Below are 20,037 nucleotides of genomic sequence, written 5' to 3'. Positions count from 1 at the left end.
AAGCGCTCTGCCCTTGATCCATATCAAGAATCTCAGTTTGCAATGTCAAGAGATGCTTTTTTTGATGACCTACATTCAGATACGCTTGTAAATCATTTGTGTATAAAATCTCAAGAGACCCGTTCCGATGACACCAATTTAAGACTCTTGGATGCTTGAACATTTGTTTGTTGCCTCCAGCTTTGTAAGTGAGTCAGATTAAAAAAAAAAAAACACACTCACACATAAAGCGTTTGCATTGAAATATAACATTTAGGCCGCCGAAGAGGTCCAATGAAATATTGATGCTGTAAGAGCAGGAGTGTGTTGACCATGGCGACGTTTGACGACATCACCGACGATGATATACGGTGGTGGCTCAGCGTTATTACCTGAATGATGCATTTGCTGTTTATTATTCTCCACGAGAGGAACGAGATTGTCCCCCCCCCGCCACCCCCGCCACAGGATACTGCAGCGATATACCACCGCTCGCTCTGGCTGGGTTACAACTATCCCGCCGTTAAAAAGCAATAATGCCTGCCATTGTTGTTGAGGGAAAACGTTTTTTTCCCCCCTAACTTTCCCTGGCAAGCTGCCAGTGGGGACTTAAGTGAGCTGTTCTGTAGTTATATAGCAATGTTCAGTGCATGTAAAAAAAAAAACAACACGGTTTAACTAACACGCATGTGACATGTAAAACGCCTCCTCCGCCTTCTCTCTCAGTAAGAGCAGAAATGGTGCGATTCATTCTCGGGAGCGGGTGACTTTTAAACCTGCGAGGCGGATAATTGATTGGCGGCGTGATTCTGAAATTCAGCTTTGAATTCACAAGCGACGGGCTTAAAATAGACCCTGGCATCACCAGTGTAGCCATTATGTGGCAAATGATAGCTTTCATGTGGGATTTGCTTGCAAACCCGACATGGGTTTGAATAAATCAACTGAAATGGGGCACCAGAGGTGGCTAACAAAAGATAGCGTAGCCGCATTCATCGTATTAGCTAGGTGATTCCCAACCTTTGTTGAGCCCAGGCACATTTACATGAGAGAAATGGCAGAGTACCAAAACAAATTGTACACACACTATTCGATTGCAAGTTTCATTCCTTTTGGGACCAAACTTAATGTCATCGTATGTCAAATCAAAATTTCCCAGTGAAAAGAAGTGAAATGTCAATAATCCAAAAACAGCACCCTCATTTTTGTAACCTGTTTTTAATAAAGAACACAAAATAACAGTAATTAAAATGTAACTGAAAGAAATCGGCATAAACTGCCACCACTTTGTGTATATAAAACTTTGACTTTATTTAAAACTTTATTTGCCAAGTGTATTTTGTTGCATCTGCTTGAATGAGCCCTTGAAAAGAGCCAAGTACAATCCTCCAACAAGATGAAAAGAGTAAATGCTGCAGCGCTTACATCATCCACAATGCCGACTCGTTTAATCAAGTAATGCAAAATGACCCCCCCCCCCCCTCCCCTCGTCTTTCAGTTGACGTTGTATCGGAGTGCGCATTAAGGTTTCTTTTTACAGTGCAATCCGCCGGGGATGGCTTACCAGGCAAGTTTACATTCTGCCCCTTTATTTCTCCCCAGAGAACTGGCCTGATTCGCTCTTTTTTTCTTCCTTCCTTCTTTTTATTGCCGCCTGCCGAAATTGCTTTCTATTCGTATAGAGTGCAAGGCGGAACCTCAAGGAAGTTGTATCTGCTGAGACAGGCTGGCTGGCTGGCTGCCTGCCTGCCTGGCTGGCTAAAAAACTCAAAACAAAAACAAATAATGATAAAATGAGCTGCGGCCCTTTATGATACTTATAAGGTCTAAATATTTGGCCATGATTCGATACAATGTCGAAGAAAAATATTCGTAGTAAAAATGACTATTTTATACACGAGTTAATTGTAAATTATATGCGATAGTCATTTCTTTGAAGAGAAAAATGCTACTTTGCTGCTCTCATGTCCACGTTGACACCATGTAATTCACAGAAAAATGAATATTTTCATGATATTTTATGTTCCCACCCAAGGTAATATGAGTGAGCTATTATCATTCAAGGATGGAAGCGTTCCATGTTTGGGCAGCATCCGGTCCGAGATGGATGCATTCAATGCCTGCCCGTCCGCTAACTGTAGCGGCTCGCGACTTAACACCGCTTTGCATAATTGATGCTTTTGGTGCATTACGTTAATGTAGCACGCGGCTGCTTGTGCGCACGGGGACTTCTTCCATTAAAGAGGTAATTTCGGGTGAATTGAACTCAAGGACGTGCGCCGAGCTAATAACACTTAAAATGGCTGACCTTCGCGTTAGATGTAGGATTAAATGATGGATGCTCGCTGTCACGTACGGTGCATATGTTCCCTTTGTACAAATTGGAATGGAAAAATGGAAAAAGACAGAGATTTTTGGGATGACCAAACATTGTCTTTGTTATTAAAAAAAAAAAAAAAAAAAGAGAACCAAAAGCATCATTTGCAGGCATTTTTCCTGCTGCGGATGTCTCGGCCATCTGCTCCGGGCATAATAACATAGCAGATTGCTACACTGTTTCGACCTCATATGGGCAGCGACTCCATCTCGCTCGCTGTAGTTTCGCAATTTTTTCAATCCAACTATCTCAGCATGAATTTACTTAGCGGGGCCTTTGATTGACTGCGGGCGTAACTGGGCCAGTAACATAAAATACAAATGCGCATACGCCTGAAAAAGAAATGGAGGCAAATGAAAATGATCAGCAAACGGCGTCGACTAAACTGGCTGCCTTAATCAGCTCGTTGCTTGGAGCGATGTGGTACAGGAAGCGCGTCGTTACCCGTGTGGGCGGCAAGATGTACAGTAGATGTTTCCTTTTGCTTTTGAAACGGTTCTGTATGTTTTTTCAGAACAAAGACTTTTGTAAGATAAAAAAGTAAGGAACCACTGCTACAAAACAGTAAGTCGTGATTATTGTGGCTTTTGCGGTTTCCCATCCCGTCATATGCAGTTTTCTCAGGATTCCCCAGTGGAAATGTTGCATATGGAAATGATTCCCAAAACAGCTTTTTTAAGCACTATGACTTTATTTGGACACATTCGTGTTGCAGGAGAGCCACAACTCTGTGAGAAAAGATGGGGGGGAACAAAAACCCCAGCGCCATCTGCCCCATTCTTTCCATATAGAATAATAAAATGTCACAATTTCAAGCTTGTAATTTACCACGTTGGGAAAGGGAGGAATCATGACTTGGTTTGCTCACGAGTACAGAAGACTAATTGAGTATGAAGGCCCACAGTGATATCACCACATTCCATTTTTTTTCTTCAATGTTTTATCTGATCTGTGCGCCAGATGCACACACTTACACAAACGCGCACACATTGGCGCGGATATCCCAACAATATTTCAGTCGGAACGTTTCAATTTGATGCGGAGGCCAGATTGTGTCAGAGCGTTCGCACCGGTCGGCAATGGCGATAAGCTCGCCGGGCAGATGCCATCCTCTGTCTCGACGACAACGGCGACACCATATTTGCGAGCTTTTCGGGTCGTTATCGTGTGCGGACCGAGGAAGTAGCAAGGAGAAAAAAGATACGCAAGCAAGAGTAATGCTTTGTTGTGACGGAAACGCACTGTTCGTGAGCATCCGTACGCCACAAAAGCCAAAATCCAACCAAGATTAAAGAGCTCATATCGAACCATAATTTGCTTGTCTGCAGCCATGTTTCTTCCTAAAAATATAAACAAGGCATCATCACATTCAACAGCACCGCAAGCTCACTCACACTGGAGCTGCTGTCGGCCACAGCTCACAAGCAGATGCTCACCCACAGGCCACCCCACCAGGCCCCGCCTCTTAAAGGCACGTGCGCGGACACACGCGTACAATCCGTTTTATGTTAAGACTTTTGTTTACTTTGTGGGTTCAGATACTGTACAGCAGTGTTTTTCAACCGGGGTGCCGCGGCACACTGGTGTGCCGCAAAATATTGTCAGGGGTGCCGTGGGAAATTCTCCAATTTGTGCACCTGTGCGGTGTAGCGCCCGGCAGAGTAATCATATCTTCCATATCAGAAGGTGGCAGCAGCAGGTAGCGATTTGCCTCGTGCTTGCAGACGAGAAAATTGGTGTCGCGTGGATGCAGCGGCAGGTATATGGGATGCCCATGCAGGTAGCATTGACAGCGACGTTGTCATTGTGGAAAGCGAGACGAGTCGATAGTGACAGTGATGGAGAGGTTTTTGAAGAGAAGAAATGCTGACACTGTACTCAGCACACACTGGTGTGCCGTGAGAGACGTTCAGCTGTGCCGTGGGATTGTCCAATATTAATTACGAAGCGCATTGTAAACAGGATCGCCAAACCACTGGTCAGTTCGCGCAAGGCCTGGTCAGCCACTTGCTAATCGTGCATGCGTGGAGAATCTTGAGATTTCATATTGTGTCGGTCTGATTGTATTGCATCGGCACATATTCAGTTTATGTGTGTGTGTTGCTGTGTGCTTTTGCTAACAGTGACAGACACTATGACGGTTGTGGTGCGTTTGTGGTCCAATGGAAATCAGAGCATGCAGTTCAACCGGAGAACCTGGATTGGTTATTTTTCACATACATAAAATAAACAGTCAAGTCGAGACACCTCGACTGTGATAGCCACTCAGCTGCTGTCAGAACAGCAGAGCGTCTTTAAAAGTGACTTTGTTCTTATTGTTGCAATATTTATAGACCTAGTCTAAAACAGTAAACAAAATCACGTTGATTCTTTTATTTGAATCACAATCACTTTAAATAGTTTATTTCTCACACCGTCTAAAACCTTTTTAAAAAACTGTCACTTTTATTTAAAAAAAGGAATACAATTTAAAGAATATTTAGTATTTATTTCTATTGAATTATTCGACTCTCCATACATATATAGGAATAGGACTTTACGTCTTTCGTTGTAATATAACTGATTTTTATATAGGAGCTTAACAGATTTTTGTTGGCGGTGTGCCGCGAGATTTTTTCCAATGAAAAGGTGTGCCGTGAATGAAAAAAGGTTGGGAAACACTGCTGTACACTGTGTCAATAAAAATATTGATCATGTACCTTGCCGTCATTGATGTTACTGAGAGGCTGCCATTATCGCATGGCAGCATCTTCATTAGAATGTGGAGGAGAATCACAGGCTTCCCCCCTCCCCCACCCCTCTCATATCATTAATTCCGTTTTGACTGCTGGCCGGAAGCCAGCGAATTCTAAATCTGTAAGCAGTAAATTGTGTGCCGAGGTGGAAAAATCTATTAGATGTATGAGCATGCCTCGAATTTGAATATGGGTGGAGGGAGGGGGGCGGTAGAGGCGATAGAGCGAAAGAGATGTTTCCTCGCGTCCTAATCGCATTCAGCGTCGGCGCACTGCGACGTCAGTTAATAATTTGTGTTATTTTATTTCTGGAATGTGCCATAATGTGTTTTTCCACGGAAGATGAGGGAGGGAGGGGAGGGAGAGGGGCGGTTAAACAATGAGCGCGGGTGGCCTCGGAGGAAATGAAAAGCTCCGTCTCTCCATTAAGCCAGGCGAGGCCTCAAACAGCAGTTGTGCATCTCTCGTCTCTCCATTAGTCGGGTCTGAAACGACGCAGCGAGAGAGCGAAAGCCAGAGATGCTTATTGACGTGACCTCTGCCAAGGCTTCTTAAATAGACACTGGCCTCGATGATACACTTGTCTGCCGCTTGTGTGAATCCGCAACACATTCATACACTTTTTTTTTCCCTGATATTTGCAAGGAACATATTTATTTTTTCTACTCATTGCACAAATTGCCTGCCATTTTAGCTCTCACTCACACGCGCGGTCAAGTCTTTTCAGCGCTGTCAGAATGATCGTCCTTCCGAGTATGATGGCAGCATGAATATTTCAGCGGGCGACCGGCGCTTTCGATCCGTGCGATGTTTGGCATTCTGCGGGAGCCTGCCGATTTTGCTCGCTAAGACGGCGCAGATTGTACGCTTAATAACTCTGCATCTTTTATGAGCTCGCTCAGTCCATCTGCTTTGCGGGATTCCTGGGCCAGAGGCGACGAGAAGGACTCGCCGTGCTAATTGGCGCAAACGTGCGCAACAACGGATGCTCTCGTTTAAGTCATCGAACTGCGGTGGATTTATTTTGTGCAGATTTTATTTTGGTGCACCTGGCAATTTTAGAATATCTGATGTCTAACAGCATTCTGACTATGAAGTGCTCAGGAAACAACCCCCGAATCCGACTTTGATTGATCTTAATTTAAACATGCAGACCCTCCTTTTCTTTTTTTGTGGTGACTTAATGTCTCTCAGATGAATATCCGCTGCCAACGGATATTCTGTCTGAAATCCGCCCGACAACTGGTAGTGATTTCGCATACGGAGGCATAATAATCAAGTGAGAAGTGACATGAATCGCTAACAACATGAATCATCATTAGCATTTGGCTCGGGCTTCTGAGGAGAGCGCTTTGTTGTGTGCATCATCTGACGGCAAGAACTAAAAAAAAAAAAAGAAAAAGAAAAAAAACAATAGTATGGGATTGATTTACTGGAACATAAAGTCCACCTGCGCAACAGCACATTTAATCAAGTGAGTGAGGCGAGTGAGTTAGCTTTTTTTCCCCCCCTCTTTTCTTCAGCCGCTTTCATTTGAGTCATGGCTGAGGAGGACAGAAAGGGGCGGGGTGGGGTCTGCTGGGGAGGCGGGTGCTGGGGAGACTGGCTCAATGCCTTCTCGTCTGCCAATTGCTCCTCGGCCCAGTACATAACACGGAAATGGACTGACAGGTTGAGAAATCGGATCTTGCTGATGTATTGCCAATTGCCCTCTCCGGACGGCTCCGGCTGTCGGAATTTCGCGGAATACGACAAAATAAACAAGGTAATAACACTTTTTGAATTTGAATGTGAGACCTCATTTTTTGACAAACTCCTGCTTGGAGATGAGCCCAAAAAAGAGTGCCAATCCAAAGCAGGTATAGAGGACAGATGGCTAACGCTAACTTGTCAAGCTTATTTGCTGAAGTTATTGTGGGCGGAGCATCCCGCGCAAGTCACCAGCAACACTTGCACTTTAGTTTGAGTGAATTTGAATCAGATGCTGTATTAGCTCTGTATCCTTGACTGCTCCGAGTAACTCGTGTGGGCTCCACATCCTCCCCTGATCCCAACCCTATTGAGAACCAAAGGCTCTGAGGGTGGCAGGCCCCTTTCATACAGCAGCTCTGTTTTGACATTCAAACACAAACAAACTCACAAGCATAAAGGATCTTTTCAGTTAAAGTAACTTTTGATATCAGATGATGCGACCTCCTAAATGCTGACAATTCAACATCTTTTCAGCATTTACAACCCATCAAATGTTTTGAAATTATGTTGCGTGTAATAATTTGAACTAAGTTCATTTTGTTTTTACTTATTAATCACTTCACTGGTTCTTTTATCTCAAACAAATTATTCATCAGAGAAGGCGGAAGGAAGTACAAGCCGAAACATGTCAGGTAATGCAACCTAAAATAATTTGTTTGAGATAAAAGAACCAGTGAAGTGAGTAATAATTTGAAGTTTTAATTTTTGACAACTTTGAGAGGTTTGCTCAAAATCATGTACTAATTCTGCCTCATTTGCCTCGACTATTCAGCAAAAGCAGATAAAGATGTCATTTCCATAATCATTTGGAATGCAGTGTAATCTCATTTGAATCGGGAGCAGAGTGTGAACACACACACTCACAAATTACACAAGTCTGCTTTATCAACGCTGCCGCCACAATTAGCCTCAAAGCAAGAACATCCATGACCTTGTCTTCTGGAAAATGAGCACTGCCTTACTGGTCCAATGTCAATGTTGTGCAGTCCTCCAGTGCGGACTCTTACACATTCACAGGCGTGATATTGACTGGCCACCCTTTGGCTATTTATAGCCTGAATGTTGTTAGTCACTTAAATGTTGTAAAGAGACTGAGATCAACCGGAGTCAACTTCCTTGTTTGGCATGCACAAACTTGGCCAATAAAGCTGATTCTGATTCTGAAGACTTTGTCTGCATCCAGTTGCTACACAAACGAGTAGCGCAAAATGCAAGCTTTCCAAATGATTTAAAATGTAGCCCAAAAATCTCCTGAACCCATTGCGGGTCTGTATTCATATTCCCAGATTTTTCTTCAGTTCTCTGTATTGTCCTGCCACTTGTTTTTTTGGGGTGGAATTTCACTGTTGACCACTAGATGGTGGCCTTCCATGTAGGTTGACTGTGTAATTTAGACTAAAGAACATTGAAAACAGGAAGTAGAATATTATAGCTCAGAGGCTAGTGTGGAATGTAACTCCCACTTTAGTGGTGGTGGGCTGGGGGTATTACCACCAATAATGATACTCTTTTCTCCAGGCTCAAGTTTGCTATGTGTTTTACTGGTTACCGTGCCAAAAGAATTACAAATCAGTTGAGCCAAAACAATGAAGGCAGTGCAATGAGGCGCAGTTGAAAAGCAGGTCGTTCAGGCCCCCCCCCTCCCTCCTCCTTCTCAAGTGCCGACGTGTAATAGCCACACAAAGATACGCTATCATTTATATTTCTGGAATTTACTTTTGAATGCAAGACGGCGCGTGAACGGGAAAATTGACGAGCTGTGTTAAAGGCGTATTGTTGTGTAAAGTCGGCCCATTTGCCGTAGCGCGCTGCCAAGTCCTCCAGCTAAATAAACACACTTTAAATTGAGTGTTGCCGCTGAATGTCATTATGGAAAATGCTTCTCGTTGGGTTCACATTACAGCTTGTTTGTTTCCGCGCAAAACAGAGGGAGAGGCGCTTACATTCGTCATGGCGCTCTAATAGTCCACTTCGTATCAAACTGAGAATTGCTATGCTGCATTCAAATATTAAGTAAGGATAACAGCGCTTGTCTAGATACTCCGACATTTATTACTACTTGAAAAAAATTAATAAACGCAAATGGGAAATGCTTGCAAAAATGAAACTGTTCAGTCATTATTTTAAAAATTTGTGTTTTAAAAATTCACAACATTTGGAGTTACATGCAACCAAGTTTGTTTTCTTTGTATGTATTGTTTATTATCAAAATATCAACACAATTAAGAAATGAACAATTAACAATGGTCATTTCCTCTCAAAATTAGATGTTTTGTTTTAATGATGCAGATATGGCAGCTTGTGATATCAGAGCCATCTGATTGGATGCTTGGATCATGCTAGAAACTCCCCAAGATTCCACCCATGACATCATGGAAGATCTTCTTCAGGAAAATATCGAACATTTCCGACCCGTCGGGTTGCCAACCCAACTCCAAACCGGCGACTGAAGCATTTTCACTTTTTTAGCATTTCCCACAAATCATAAAGCAAATTCCTCGCCCTCTCGCTTTCTCATTCCAGTTAACGCTGGGAAAGAAGCCAGTCTCATAGCCTCAAGTGTTATTCTTCCTCCTGTTTTTTTTTTTCTCCTTGTCATGTTTCCTCTCGCGCGCCCGTCGAAATAGGCCTGCGCTGGTAATGAGGGGGGCCCCCTCTTCGAGGTAACACACACGGCAACTTTGATCTCCGATGGCATGTCGTTCCTCATCTGACCTAATTCCTAACCTCCCGATAAGAGATTCTTTCTCTTAACAGTACTCGAATGGGAACTTGCTGTCCTGTTGAACAAGCGTTTTCAAGGCGAACATGTCTGATATTCTGGTTGGGGGGGAGGCAAGAGATAATTTGCCAAGCCGAGCGGGGAATCTCCTCGCCATGCTGACAAGCTTCCGAGATGTCCGATCACAGCTGCTCAATTGAGTTTGTGCGCGACAAATGAGAGATCCGATATCGTCACCTGCACGGAAAGACGAGGACAGACTGTCTCCTTGAGGGGTGTTTGTACAAGACCAACCAAAGTTTGAAGGGGAACTCAAGAAGTGTTTTCTTTGCAGCAAAATATTCAATGTGCCCCCACTAGTCTAAATACGCTCTTGTTATTAATATCGCATTTCTGGAATAGGAATGAAGTTTAATAATTCATCCGTGTCAGAGCATTGCCCTTTCGTCCTATAGAGCTGTTGACTGAAAGTAATGCCGTCGGGCTCGCATTGCAAAAATCGCATCACGATGTTTGCGCTACTTGTTGCCGTCTGCTACCTGTTATCAGAGTCCAATCAGGGGTCGACCGATTAATCGTCCGGCACATCCGATTGGCCGACATTTGCGTTTTGAAATGGGTAAGACATGTTTCTTGTGAGTTCTTCCCCTGACGTTTTTTTTGCGAGGCTGTCAGGATACATAGCAGCGAAAATGATAATTATGTGCATATTTGAAACATTACACGTTAAATATGTTGAAAGTAAAGTAGATTTTGTAGGATTTGTTTCATTCTTGACTTAGCGTATTTGAAAAAGTGCCAAATATGTCAAACGTGTGAGTGCCGATGTAGCGCCCTCTGTGGGATGTGGGCGGTCTGCTCCGAAAGCGTCGCTCAAGAAAGTTAATTACAGTTTGCGCCCTGTGGTATTTTAGCACATATTCAGGCCAGCTTGTTTTTACTCTGGCACAAGTGAGCGTGCTATAAGCGGATTGACCCCTTCCAAACTCAGCAGTCGTTCTGCCCCAGCCAGGAGGCGACAAAAAAAAACACATGGTCCTCGCCATTACTACACAAAAGCCGACAACAAAGAAGCGATTTCATCCCCCTTGAGCTTGTCCAAAACAACATCTCTTCCGCTGACGCAGCTGTGTTTTCATTTTAGGTTTTCTTTTTCCCCTCCCTGCCAAAAAAAGAAGCTATTTCTGTTTTGATTTTTAATTTATTCTTCCTTGTATCTGACAGGCGAAGAAGCCTTGCTGAATAACTCCTGTGTGTATTACAGGGCCTATTAAATGCAAACTTTTCAATGTGGCAATCAATAAGACGAGGCGGCGTTGGGCTGGCCCAGCGCCAGACACATTAGAGCCAGCGCCAGCGCCGGTTGCTAGGGAGCCCAGCCCGCTCGGGGGAAAGAATGTTTAATGTAATAGAATCACATAAATCAACTGGAGGAAAAGTACTCGTGTCTTTTCTTCCTTTCTCCTCTGCTGACATGCAACCTTTCATGCCTGTGTTTTTCCTCTGCCATCAAATCAAGTTCAATTTTCTTCATTTGCCGCAATCAAACATTATAGATTATTTCTTGTTTGTTCTTGTTCTACTCCCTGTGCTGAAACAAACGGGATAACTTTAGCGCTATGCTGTAATTAAGAACAGGAACCTACATGCGTGGAGGGCTCTTGCTGCCTCGCTTAAACACACTCGTTATCGGCATGAGTGCATTTTTGCATGTCTGGTGGCGCATCACGTTCAATAGAAGCCCCCCCACCCCCTCCCCCCACCCACAGATGCTGGCGCCTTAATTCACACAAATGTGTGTGGAGTGTTAATAATGACCACTTTTGGCTTCAGTTAAAAATAAAATGGGGAACGGAAATCAACAACATGCAGGAATTGAATTTGTTTTAAATAACCCAATAAAAATACGCACCTTTGCCGTCACTTGTTACTTCTTTCCTATTATTCAAATCACAGAACACCCTTTCCCCATTGAAATGTTCTCTACAACTGTACAAATGTCCATTGTACAAATAATCCGTTCTAGAACACAAATGATTGTTTCAAATCCATAAAAGTCACCTTGTACAAACCGAAAACTTTTGATGTTGTTTAATTTCTCACACGCACGCACACACACGTTTGAGAGACTCCGCTAATTTGTAAGTCAATCTTCCATACTATGTCCCCTTTAACAAATTTGAGAAACCTTCGGGCTCCTGGCAACGAGACAAGGGAGGAGGGCAAAAGTCTTTACGAGTAGAGGGAAGCATAACGTACGACACGTCAAGGCGCATTGCGGGAGCTTACGGATGACAGGCTTTTTTTTTTTTAAGCTTGACCCGCACTAACCTGCACTAAAAACGGAGGGCTGAGGGGACACCCGAGGCTTCTGCTGCCTCAGCTTTGCCGCCGCCATCGTAAACCTGTCCCGGACAAGCGCAAACGTGTTACAGCTTCTTTTTCCTGACAATTTGTTTGTCACTAGGATGACACAAAAACTCCTTTTAAAATGTACAAATGTTTTTTTTTTTTAATTATGATTATTTTATTGGGGTGGCTCGGTGGGGCACTGGTTAGCACGTCCGCCTTACAGTTAGGAGGGTGCCGGTTCGATTCCACCTCCGACCCTCCCTGTGTGGAGTTTGCATGTTCTCCCCGAGCCCGCGTGGGTTTCCTCCGGGCACTCCGGTTTCCTCCCACATCCCAAAAAACATGCTTGGTAGGCCGATTAAACACTCCAATTTGCCTCTATGTGTGAGTGCGAGTGCGGATGGTTGTTCGTCTCTGTGTGCCCTGCGATTGGCCGGCAACCAGTTCAGGGTGTCCCCCGCCTACTGCCCGATGACAGCTGGGATAGGCTCCAGCATGCCCGCGATCCCCGTGGGGACAAAGCGGTACAGAAAATGGTTGGATGGATGGATTATTTTATTGAATTTAATTTATAGTTCATGATTGTTTTGGCAATAGTAAACCTGCGTACAAATATCTAACTCTACCTCTTGAGCTTGTTTTTTGTTGAGTTCCCACTGCTTGTTTTGAACATAAATATAGTTAAATAAATCTGTTATTTGCACAGAATTAACGGGTGTAAAGGTACAAACTTGTTTCATTTTCCTGGAAAAAAAAATCTATGATATATTGTTTTCTAACATACAACAAAACCACTCGCTGGCGTGTCATTACAGCCCTTGCACAAATATTGAAGCGCTGCATTGACGGGGCTCTGCAAATAGCCATTTCAAAATTCCACCCACGAGGAACTAACATTAGCATAATAATAGTCAGACGTTTTGTCTTGTCAGTTCTTTGAAGGTCGACTTAAATAAAAAGTCTCTTAAACTCGTCTGAGCGAGCGGGATGCGTTAAGACCACGTCGACTTGGCAGCCTGAGCAACCAAGCAGCGCTTGTTTTGCTCGCCAACCATTGCAGCGCTGGCGTAAGGAGGTCAAATCAATCGATGACAGGCACATCAGGGAGGAAAAATAGCTTTCGACACAGCCTGCAGCATAGAATAACCCCACGGGATAATAGGAGAGAGACACACACAAGCTCAAATTTGGGAGTATAATCGGTTTGCGAAAAGACATTCGAACAGTTGGTCACAATAAGAGTTTGATCAGAAGAGAGAAAATTTGGGCCCAGTTCTCATTGTGTGGTATCAAGCTGCAGGGATTCACCAGCTCGCAAACCCCAAAAACCCGCAGTATGGATGAGACGTTGTTTTAAAGCATTGTGACAGGCGCAGCGTTTGATGGCGCTCTGCTTCCTTGTCATCGGCCTGACAACATATTGGGCCGCGTTATATCGCTTTTCAAAGAAACATCTTGATTCTTCTCACTAACACTTCTGAATGCGTCAAAAAAGGCTTTTCCCTTCCAAAACAAATACGTGTTGTTTTTTCTCTTATGGGGTGGCAAGGTCAAGGAAATGAGAACACCGTGACAGCAACCAATTGATCCACGCTCCCTCATTCGTACAATGCACGCAGACTGACTTGTGTGGTCGACAACAAACTAACAAACTAAGTTGGACTACTTGTCCAAAGCATTTACAACTGATGGCTTAACTACTTCATTAATTACATAAATTTAGATTGGTCACCATTTTTTATGTGACAACATTGTTTTACTTCACATCTTGTACCTACACAATGAATTTGTCCAGTTAGCCATGCAGTGTCAAGTTCGGCTAGCCGGGACACCTCTTGACTAACTGGGTCTATCTGGTAATCCTCATTCTGCTCTGACAATTCAGTCTTACTAAATTAATCTCAAGGCCTGATTCATGCTTACATAAGTTTCTTTTGATCAAACATTTGACATTAGCGTATTTACCACGCCGCTTGGTCACATTCCATTGAAACAGCATAGCGCCTCTCATTAGCCACATTAGCTTCTACGAGACAGAACGTTAGCGCACATTTCGAGCTTATGTAATTGGCAGCATGACATAAAAGCGGCACGCTCATAAACACAACTAAATGAGCCCGTCATAGCTTATGGAACATACAAGACATATTCGAGCATGTAAAGATGTTAGGTAATCACATTGAAGTCCAGTCTGCAATCAAAGCAAACGTTTCTGCTCTTCTTTTAAGCATGCAATGACCAATTTTTCCTCATAATCAAAACCTCCTGAAAGTCATTAGCTACAGACGTCAGTATGTTGTGGCAGAAGTACACAATTCAATCAAACCGTAGTGCTTTGGTGTGTAACTGATTTATTTAAAAAACAAGTCCCTTTGGCGTGGTCCCAAAGAAAGTTACGTTATGTGAAAGCAAACGAGTCCCGTCTCGATTGTGCTAGCAATTCAAACGTGACCCTCTCGTGTCACACTGGCAGACGTGCTTTTTTTCTCTCCTCTCCTGAAGTCGCAATCGGGATCGCTGGACAAATCGCATTGGAACAATATGGCTCGAAAGTGCCAACAACAAAATGAGTGAAAGCGATGCATGCGGCTGCTGTGATTTGCATTCACGCCATCTTCAAAATATTCTCCTGGTGGTTCCTCTCGAAGATTGCTAAAGAAAAAAAAATACTTTGCCCTCTTTGTTTCTTTGGTATGCCACAAACACGCTTGGGTCAGTGCGACCCACTGCGTGTTTAACCACAAGAATAAAGCAATCGTTTTGAAGTATTTGTTTTGTGGGGAAAAGAAAAATCCCAGAAAAAAACCCAAGTCTATTAATGGGACAATTGGGCCCTTCTTTTAAGCCTCTTATGTCACTGCCGGGTCATCAGTTCTGTACCAGATCAAATTGACCTGTTTTAAACTCTTGAAAGATGTCAACTGAATCATCTTGCGGGTCAGATTGGCTTGGATAACAAATGTAACAAAATATGTTTGAAACCAAATATTTCTTTTTGTTCTTTTGGATGAGAAACATCCAAGTATCCTTTGGTTGACATGTTTTTCCAAAAATTGTTCCTGTCAGTGATCTCGCCCGCTTTCCATTTAGCCTCCTCTCATAATATCGAACACGTGTGTGACTCAGCGTCCTCCTCCTCCTCCTCCTCCTCTCCCTCACACGTATGGACACGACATGGCGACATAATTTCTGCCTTTTTGGCTTTGCAGTCATCAAAAGCGGACCAAAGGAAAGGATGGAGGGGGTGCATCTGTCAGCATGCAAGTAGAAAAGAGAGGCCCAGGGGCCGGTAATGACAATTTCTCCTACGAAGGCGTCGTTACATAAGCAATGAAATAAATTCATTAAATTTGCATGAGTCATAGCTTGTACAATCTGGCATGAGACAAAATGTACCAGAACGTTGGGCTAATTGAGAGCGACTCGGCGCTGTAAACAAAACAGCATCAATCAGAGAGTGTGTGCCGTCAATAAATAACAATACTGACGTGCCTGTGTGCGTACAAGTGTGTGCGTCACACAAAAAAAGCCCAATGTGTGTTGCTTATGCACGCGCACAATTTCTTTAAGCACATTTGAATATTTTTAATATCTATTTTAATAGGAGCTCCTCACACAGGGATCCTCAGCGTGTACAGTTAAGCCTCCAAATTATTCATAACCTCCCCAAAGTGAATTTTCATTGCTGGGACTTGCCATAGGAAAGCGACAGAAAGCGCTCGGAGGTATTCATGCAAAATGTTCGTCCTCTTCATTGTTGGAAATGATTTCCAGCCTGGGAAATGTGGAGCGAAGGCAATCTTTTGCGCCAAAGAAAAAATCTTTGAGCAATCTAGAGAAGTTGTCACAAACATTGGGCTTGTAATTTGGGGTTGAACTTTGTATGGCTGACGTCAGGCCCAATCCTTCTACCCCCAAAATCTGAGCTGTTAGTACCCCGATGGCAGCGCCGTTTACAAGGTCATGTTGGCAAAATAGGCCGCGACCAATTAGAACGCTTAGAGAAACACGTGGGGCTTTTAATTGGGGAAGGTCACGCCGGAAGAACAAAGAGGGAAATTTCAAAAGTGCGCACAAATGCGCGGGCCTCGGCAAATGCCTTTGTATGCTTATTAAAGCCCTGCGGCGCGCTCTGCAAATTGAATGTAATCAAGTGCAATGCGGGACAAAGAGAGCGAGCGAGAGAGAGAGAGAGAGAGAGAAACACACACACAATCCAAATGGTGACATTTGAAAACAAAGCAGCTGTCGTACCTGCGAGCAAAAACTGTGTCAGAAGCGCAATATGTGAGGCTTAGACGATGCATGTTTGCAATAATGCGCCATAAATCCGCCTTCTGCGCGGTGTCATTGCAAATTGGAACATGATTTAAACAAAGCTTCATTTAGACAAAAGTAGTCATTTGCCACGCACTTATGGCAACCCTAGCCAATTTGTACGACTGGCTTTTAAGGCGGGCTGTCAGTTAAGAGTTTTGCTTGTGGCGGTTGTCATGCAAGTAGGCAGAAAGGCACGGATGCATCTGCTGCAAATGTCCAAAAACCAACAAAAAAAATTTCAGTCACATGTTCATCAGCCTTCTAACATTAAGAAAGACTCGGCTGCCGAAATACAAGTCTGCCGCGGAAATCCCCCCCTGAATGTCATGTCCAAGGGCGACATATATTTATATATAAAAGCGGGGCCGGGTGCCGGTGAATTATTCATATTTGCGTTCCCGAGCGCCCGCCTCGACCTCGCCAAGCCACTCGTCGGGCTTTTGCACGCTGGGGCAAAACGAGCAGAGCAAGCCTTAAAACCGACAAACAATTGGACCTGCATTTGTACGCATATTTGGTGCGTTCTGATCCTATGCCAGCATTTTAACAAAAGCAACAGAGTATGTTTTTTAAAAGACCCTTGTCCTTATTTTCAACACGTGCTGATGGATTCCATTATGTAGGAAACGTCCATTTAACGTTTGCATGCTAATGACATGCGTGTTGGCCGGGCAACGCAGATACAGCTAAGCATGTAATTATATATTTAAATATACATATATTCACATGTGATCCGATTTTAATTATATTTGCATTTGTCGTGTGGGCGTTTCGAGATGAGTTCTTTCATGGTGAGGCGTAAAGCGTCCTTTCTCATTAGCATTAGCGGTGTGACTAATAATGCGCATGCATGGCGAGGCACAAAAGGGAACAGAGTAAAAAAAAAAAAATGCTGGACTAAATACACCACACGCATGAATCTCTTTTTTTGACTGAAATCCACTTTGTGCTTCCTCGCACCATTATCGTGTTTTCATCGTGCCGGATTCTATTTCACAGAAAATGACTCAAGCGGCACACCTTGCGTGTCTGCTGTTCTTTCATTAATGGCGCGTTCATAGTAGGTCACAGACGCTTTGGATGATAGTCTTGGTCAGATTGGGTTCAAATCTCTTAATTTTGGCTATGGTGACAAGGTTGGCACTTTTTATCTCGTCTAAATGGCAACGCCTTCGTTGATGGAGCCTGTCAGTCAGTTGTTATATGCGCTGCAATATTTGTGTGACTCGTATCTTTTTTTTTCTTTTTTTTTTATCCAGGCCATATGGTGATAAATTTGAATTGAAGGACTTGAACCGTGTCGTGTCAAGTCGGCCCAAGTTTCAATGACTCATATTGAAAATGAACACTTTTCTTCATACTGGATGGCCATTTGTGTGTTTAAATCATTAAGGCAGAAACATTTTTTTCTTCAGTTGGAAAAAAAACATAATTTGGTGTTGGATTTTCTTTCTCCCCATAATTTCAAACACTTTCCAGATGTCTTTGTGGCTTACGTCACAACACCCCAAGGAGCAGAAATTACAGCACACTTTACACCAGGATGTAGCAAATATTGCAGATCACAGGTCGTACTAAGAATGTGAAAGTACAGAGGACTACGGATTCGAACCTGAGCCTGCCCACTGCGAGCCGGACCTGCTAACCCTTTTTACTCGTTTGTGTAGGTCAGGAAGAGGACGGCAGGAAGGTGCTGGTCCTGAGCTACCCGCAGTACTGCCGCTACCGCTCGGTGCTGGCGCGTCTGCGGGAGCAGCCCGGCTCGCTTCTGCTCAACCACACGGTGCTGGCGCTGGGCGGCATCGCGACGCTGGGCGCCCACACGCGCATCCTCTACTGCCGCGACACCTTTGAGCATCCCACGCTGCTGCTTAACGAAAGCGTCTGCGACCACTATGGTGAGTTGGTGCTGGACACGCACTCTCAAACTTTGCTCATTGTTCCAAAGACTTTGACAAATTTTCTTTAAATTTCCAATTTATTATTAAATTTGTAATTATTTTCTATATTTATTATTATTACTAAACACGTATTTGTATTTCCTTTTAATTCTGTAAACATTTCAGTGTAAGTTATAATTCACACAAGTGAGGCTTCGGATGTATTTCATCTGAAAGGCAAGGGGGCGGGCGGGGTGAGCAGCGACCTCCATTTGAACAGCCTCACCTATCCTAAAGCGTTGTGCTCTGGAATTTTTCGGAGTGCCGGAACATGTCTGAACTTCTGCACGCAGTAACAATTTGATTGTGTGATTCGTGGCTGCACGAGGGCACTTTCAAAATAACAGCTTCAGCTCCTGTAAAGTCACCGCTGTGTAGCAATCGCATGTGACGTCAAACTGAAATACTAGATGGAAGTGGAAATTTTGGTTATGTTGAACATTTTTGAAGTTGGAATGATTTGAATCAGTGGAGAATTGTGGAACGTGAGGGCAGTTTATTAAATTTCTCCATAATTTGGCTTATTTTTTCAAGGCAAATATGTTTTTGGAACAGCCAACATCCCGTGGCCGCTGTTTGGCTCGATGCCGCTAAAGCTGTATTTCCAGCCGCCGTTTTTTTTTTCTTCTAACCTCCAATGCGCACGCCATCTATATTTTCTTTAGTCACTTGTTTGTGCTTGACAAGCAACACAATTTCCATCAGGCTGCCAAGGGCCCCCGAGGGCATCCGGCTTATTATTTTAAGCACATTTGTGAGCTTTGCACAATCACAAGCCGCCATTTCCTGGCTCTGTATCTGCGTTTATACGGATAAATACCAGCGCCGGCGTAATGGCGTCCAGCTGTGACATAATCAACTTTTCTCTTTTCTGCAGCAAGGCTTGTGCGCGTCAGCTGGTCAGCCAGATGAAACAAAAAAAAAAAAAAAAAAGCGCAATGTGAAATACAGTCAACAGAAGAAAGAAAGACGATGCGATTGAGTTTATTCCTGGCGGGCTCGCTTTTAGATTCATCACAGTGGCGCAGGAGGTGTACAGGCGACGCATTGATTATATAAGCGATGGCGGTGGCGGCTCACTCTTGATTTCTATTTACACGCCGTGATTCATTCCCATTTGTCAAAGTGAATTTGGAGCGATCATCCGAGTGCTACTGCGGTGTTAAACGCTCGCCGCTGTAGCTAGCGTACTGTAGCGTGTTGGCGCTGGAGGGGTGATGCGAGGGCTGCTCATCAGGCTTTTTATCCGACATGATCTGCTCTTCAGGCTTTTAAAGCACTCGAAGCGGGAAGTCCTGAGAGCCACCACGCAAACACACACACAGACACACACACACGAGATTGTTTGAAAAGTGACTTGTTTCAAGCCTGTGTTTTCCAACCATTGTTAAGCAAAGCGTGTTCTGGTTCTGTCTTTGTGTGTTGGACTGCAACTGCAACTTGTTTGCTGGATCTTTGTGCACAAGACCGCTTGCTGCTAATGTGCCTTTTCCGAGGAAGTGACTTTCTTCCATCCAGGCTTAAAGAGCTTTGCGCTTGAGTTTGCCTCCTTCGGCTCCCTCCCAAAGTCCAGTCAATTTCCTAAATTTAAGTGCGAATGCTTGTTTTGTGGACAAGAACTCTGGCAGGCATCCAATCGAAGGTGTACCCACTTCTGATGCCCAAAGTCATCTGGGATAGCTCTTGGCCAGCTTGACAGTCAGTGGAGGCCCAGTGTATTTTATTTTTTCGCAATCTCACCCCTTGCACTTGAGGACACGAGTGACAGTTATTGTTTATAATGTATAATTCTAAGCACACATTCTTTGCCTGCTTGAATTTGACAGCACCCGCGCTGGCTCACGCCGGAGGGCAAGTTTT

The 20,037-nt window shown here is 43.9% G+C and overlaps 1 protein-coding gene across 1 annotated transcript in view; it reads left to right on the top strand.

Annotated features, from left to right (window-relative positions):
* The window catches only part of arid5b (AT-rich interaction domain 5B), a 55,477-nt gene that overhangs the window by 14,056 nt on the left and 21,384 nt on the right, over nucleotides 1–20,037 (top strand). The window contains 1 exon segment of the mRNA XM_037272776.1: nucleotides 17,905–18,135. Coding sequence (XP_037128671.1) covers nucleotides 17,905–18,135 — 231 coding nt within the window.

This window comes from Syngnathus acus, chromosome 15, assembly GCF_901709675.1.
Source record: "Syngnathus acus chromosome 15, fSynAcu1.2, whole genome shotgun sequence".
Classification (NCBI taxonomy): Eukaryota; Metazoa; Chordata; class Actinopteri; order Syngnathiformes; family Syngnathidae; genus Syngnathus; species Syngnathus acus.
This window is presented reverse-complemented; position numbering and strand designations above follow the sequence as displayed.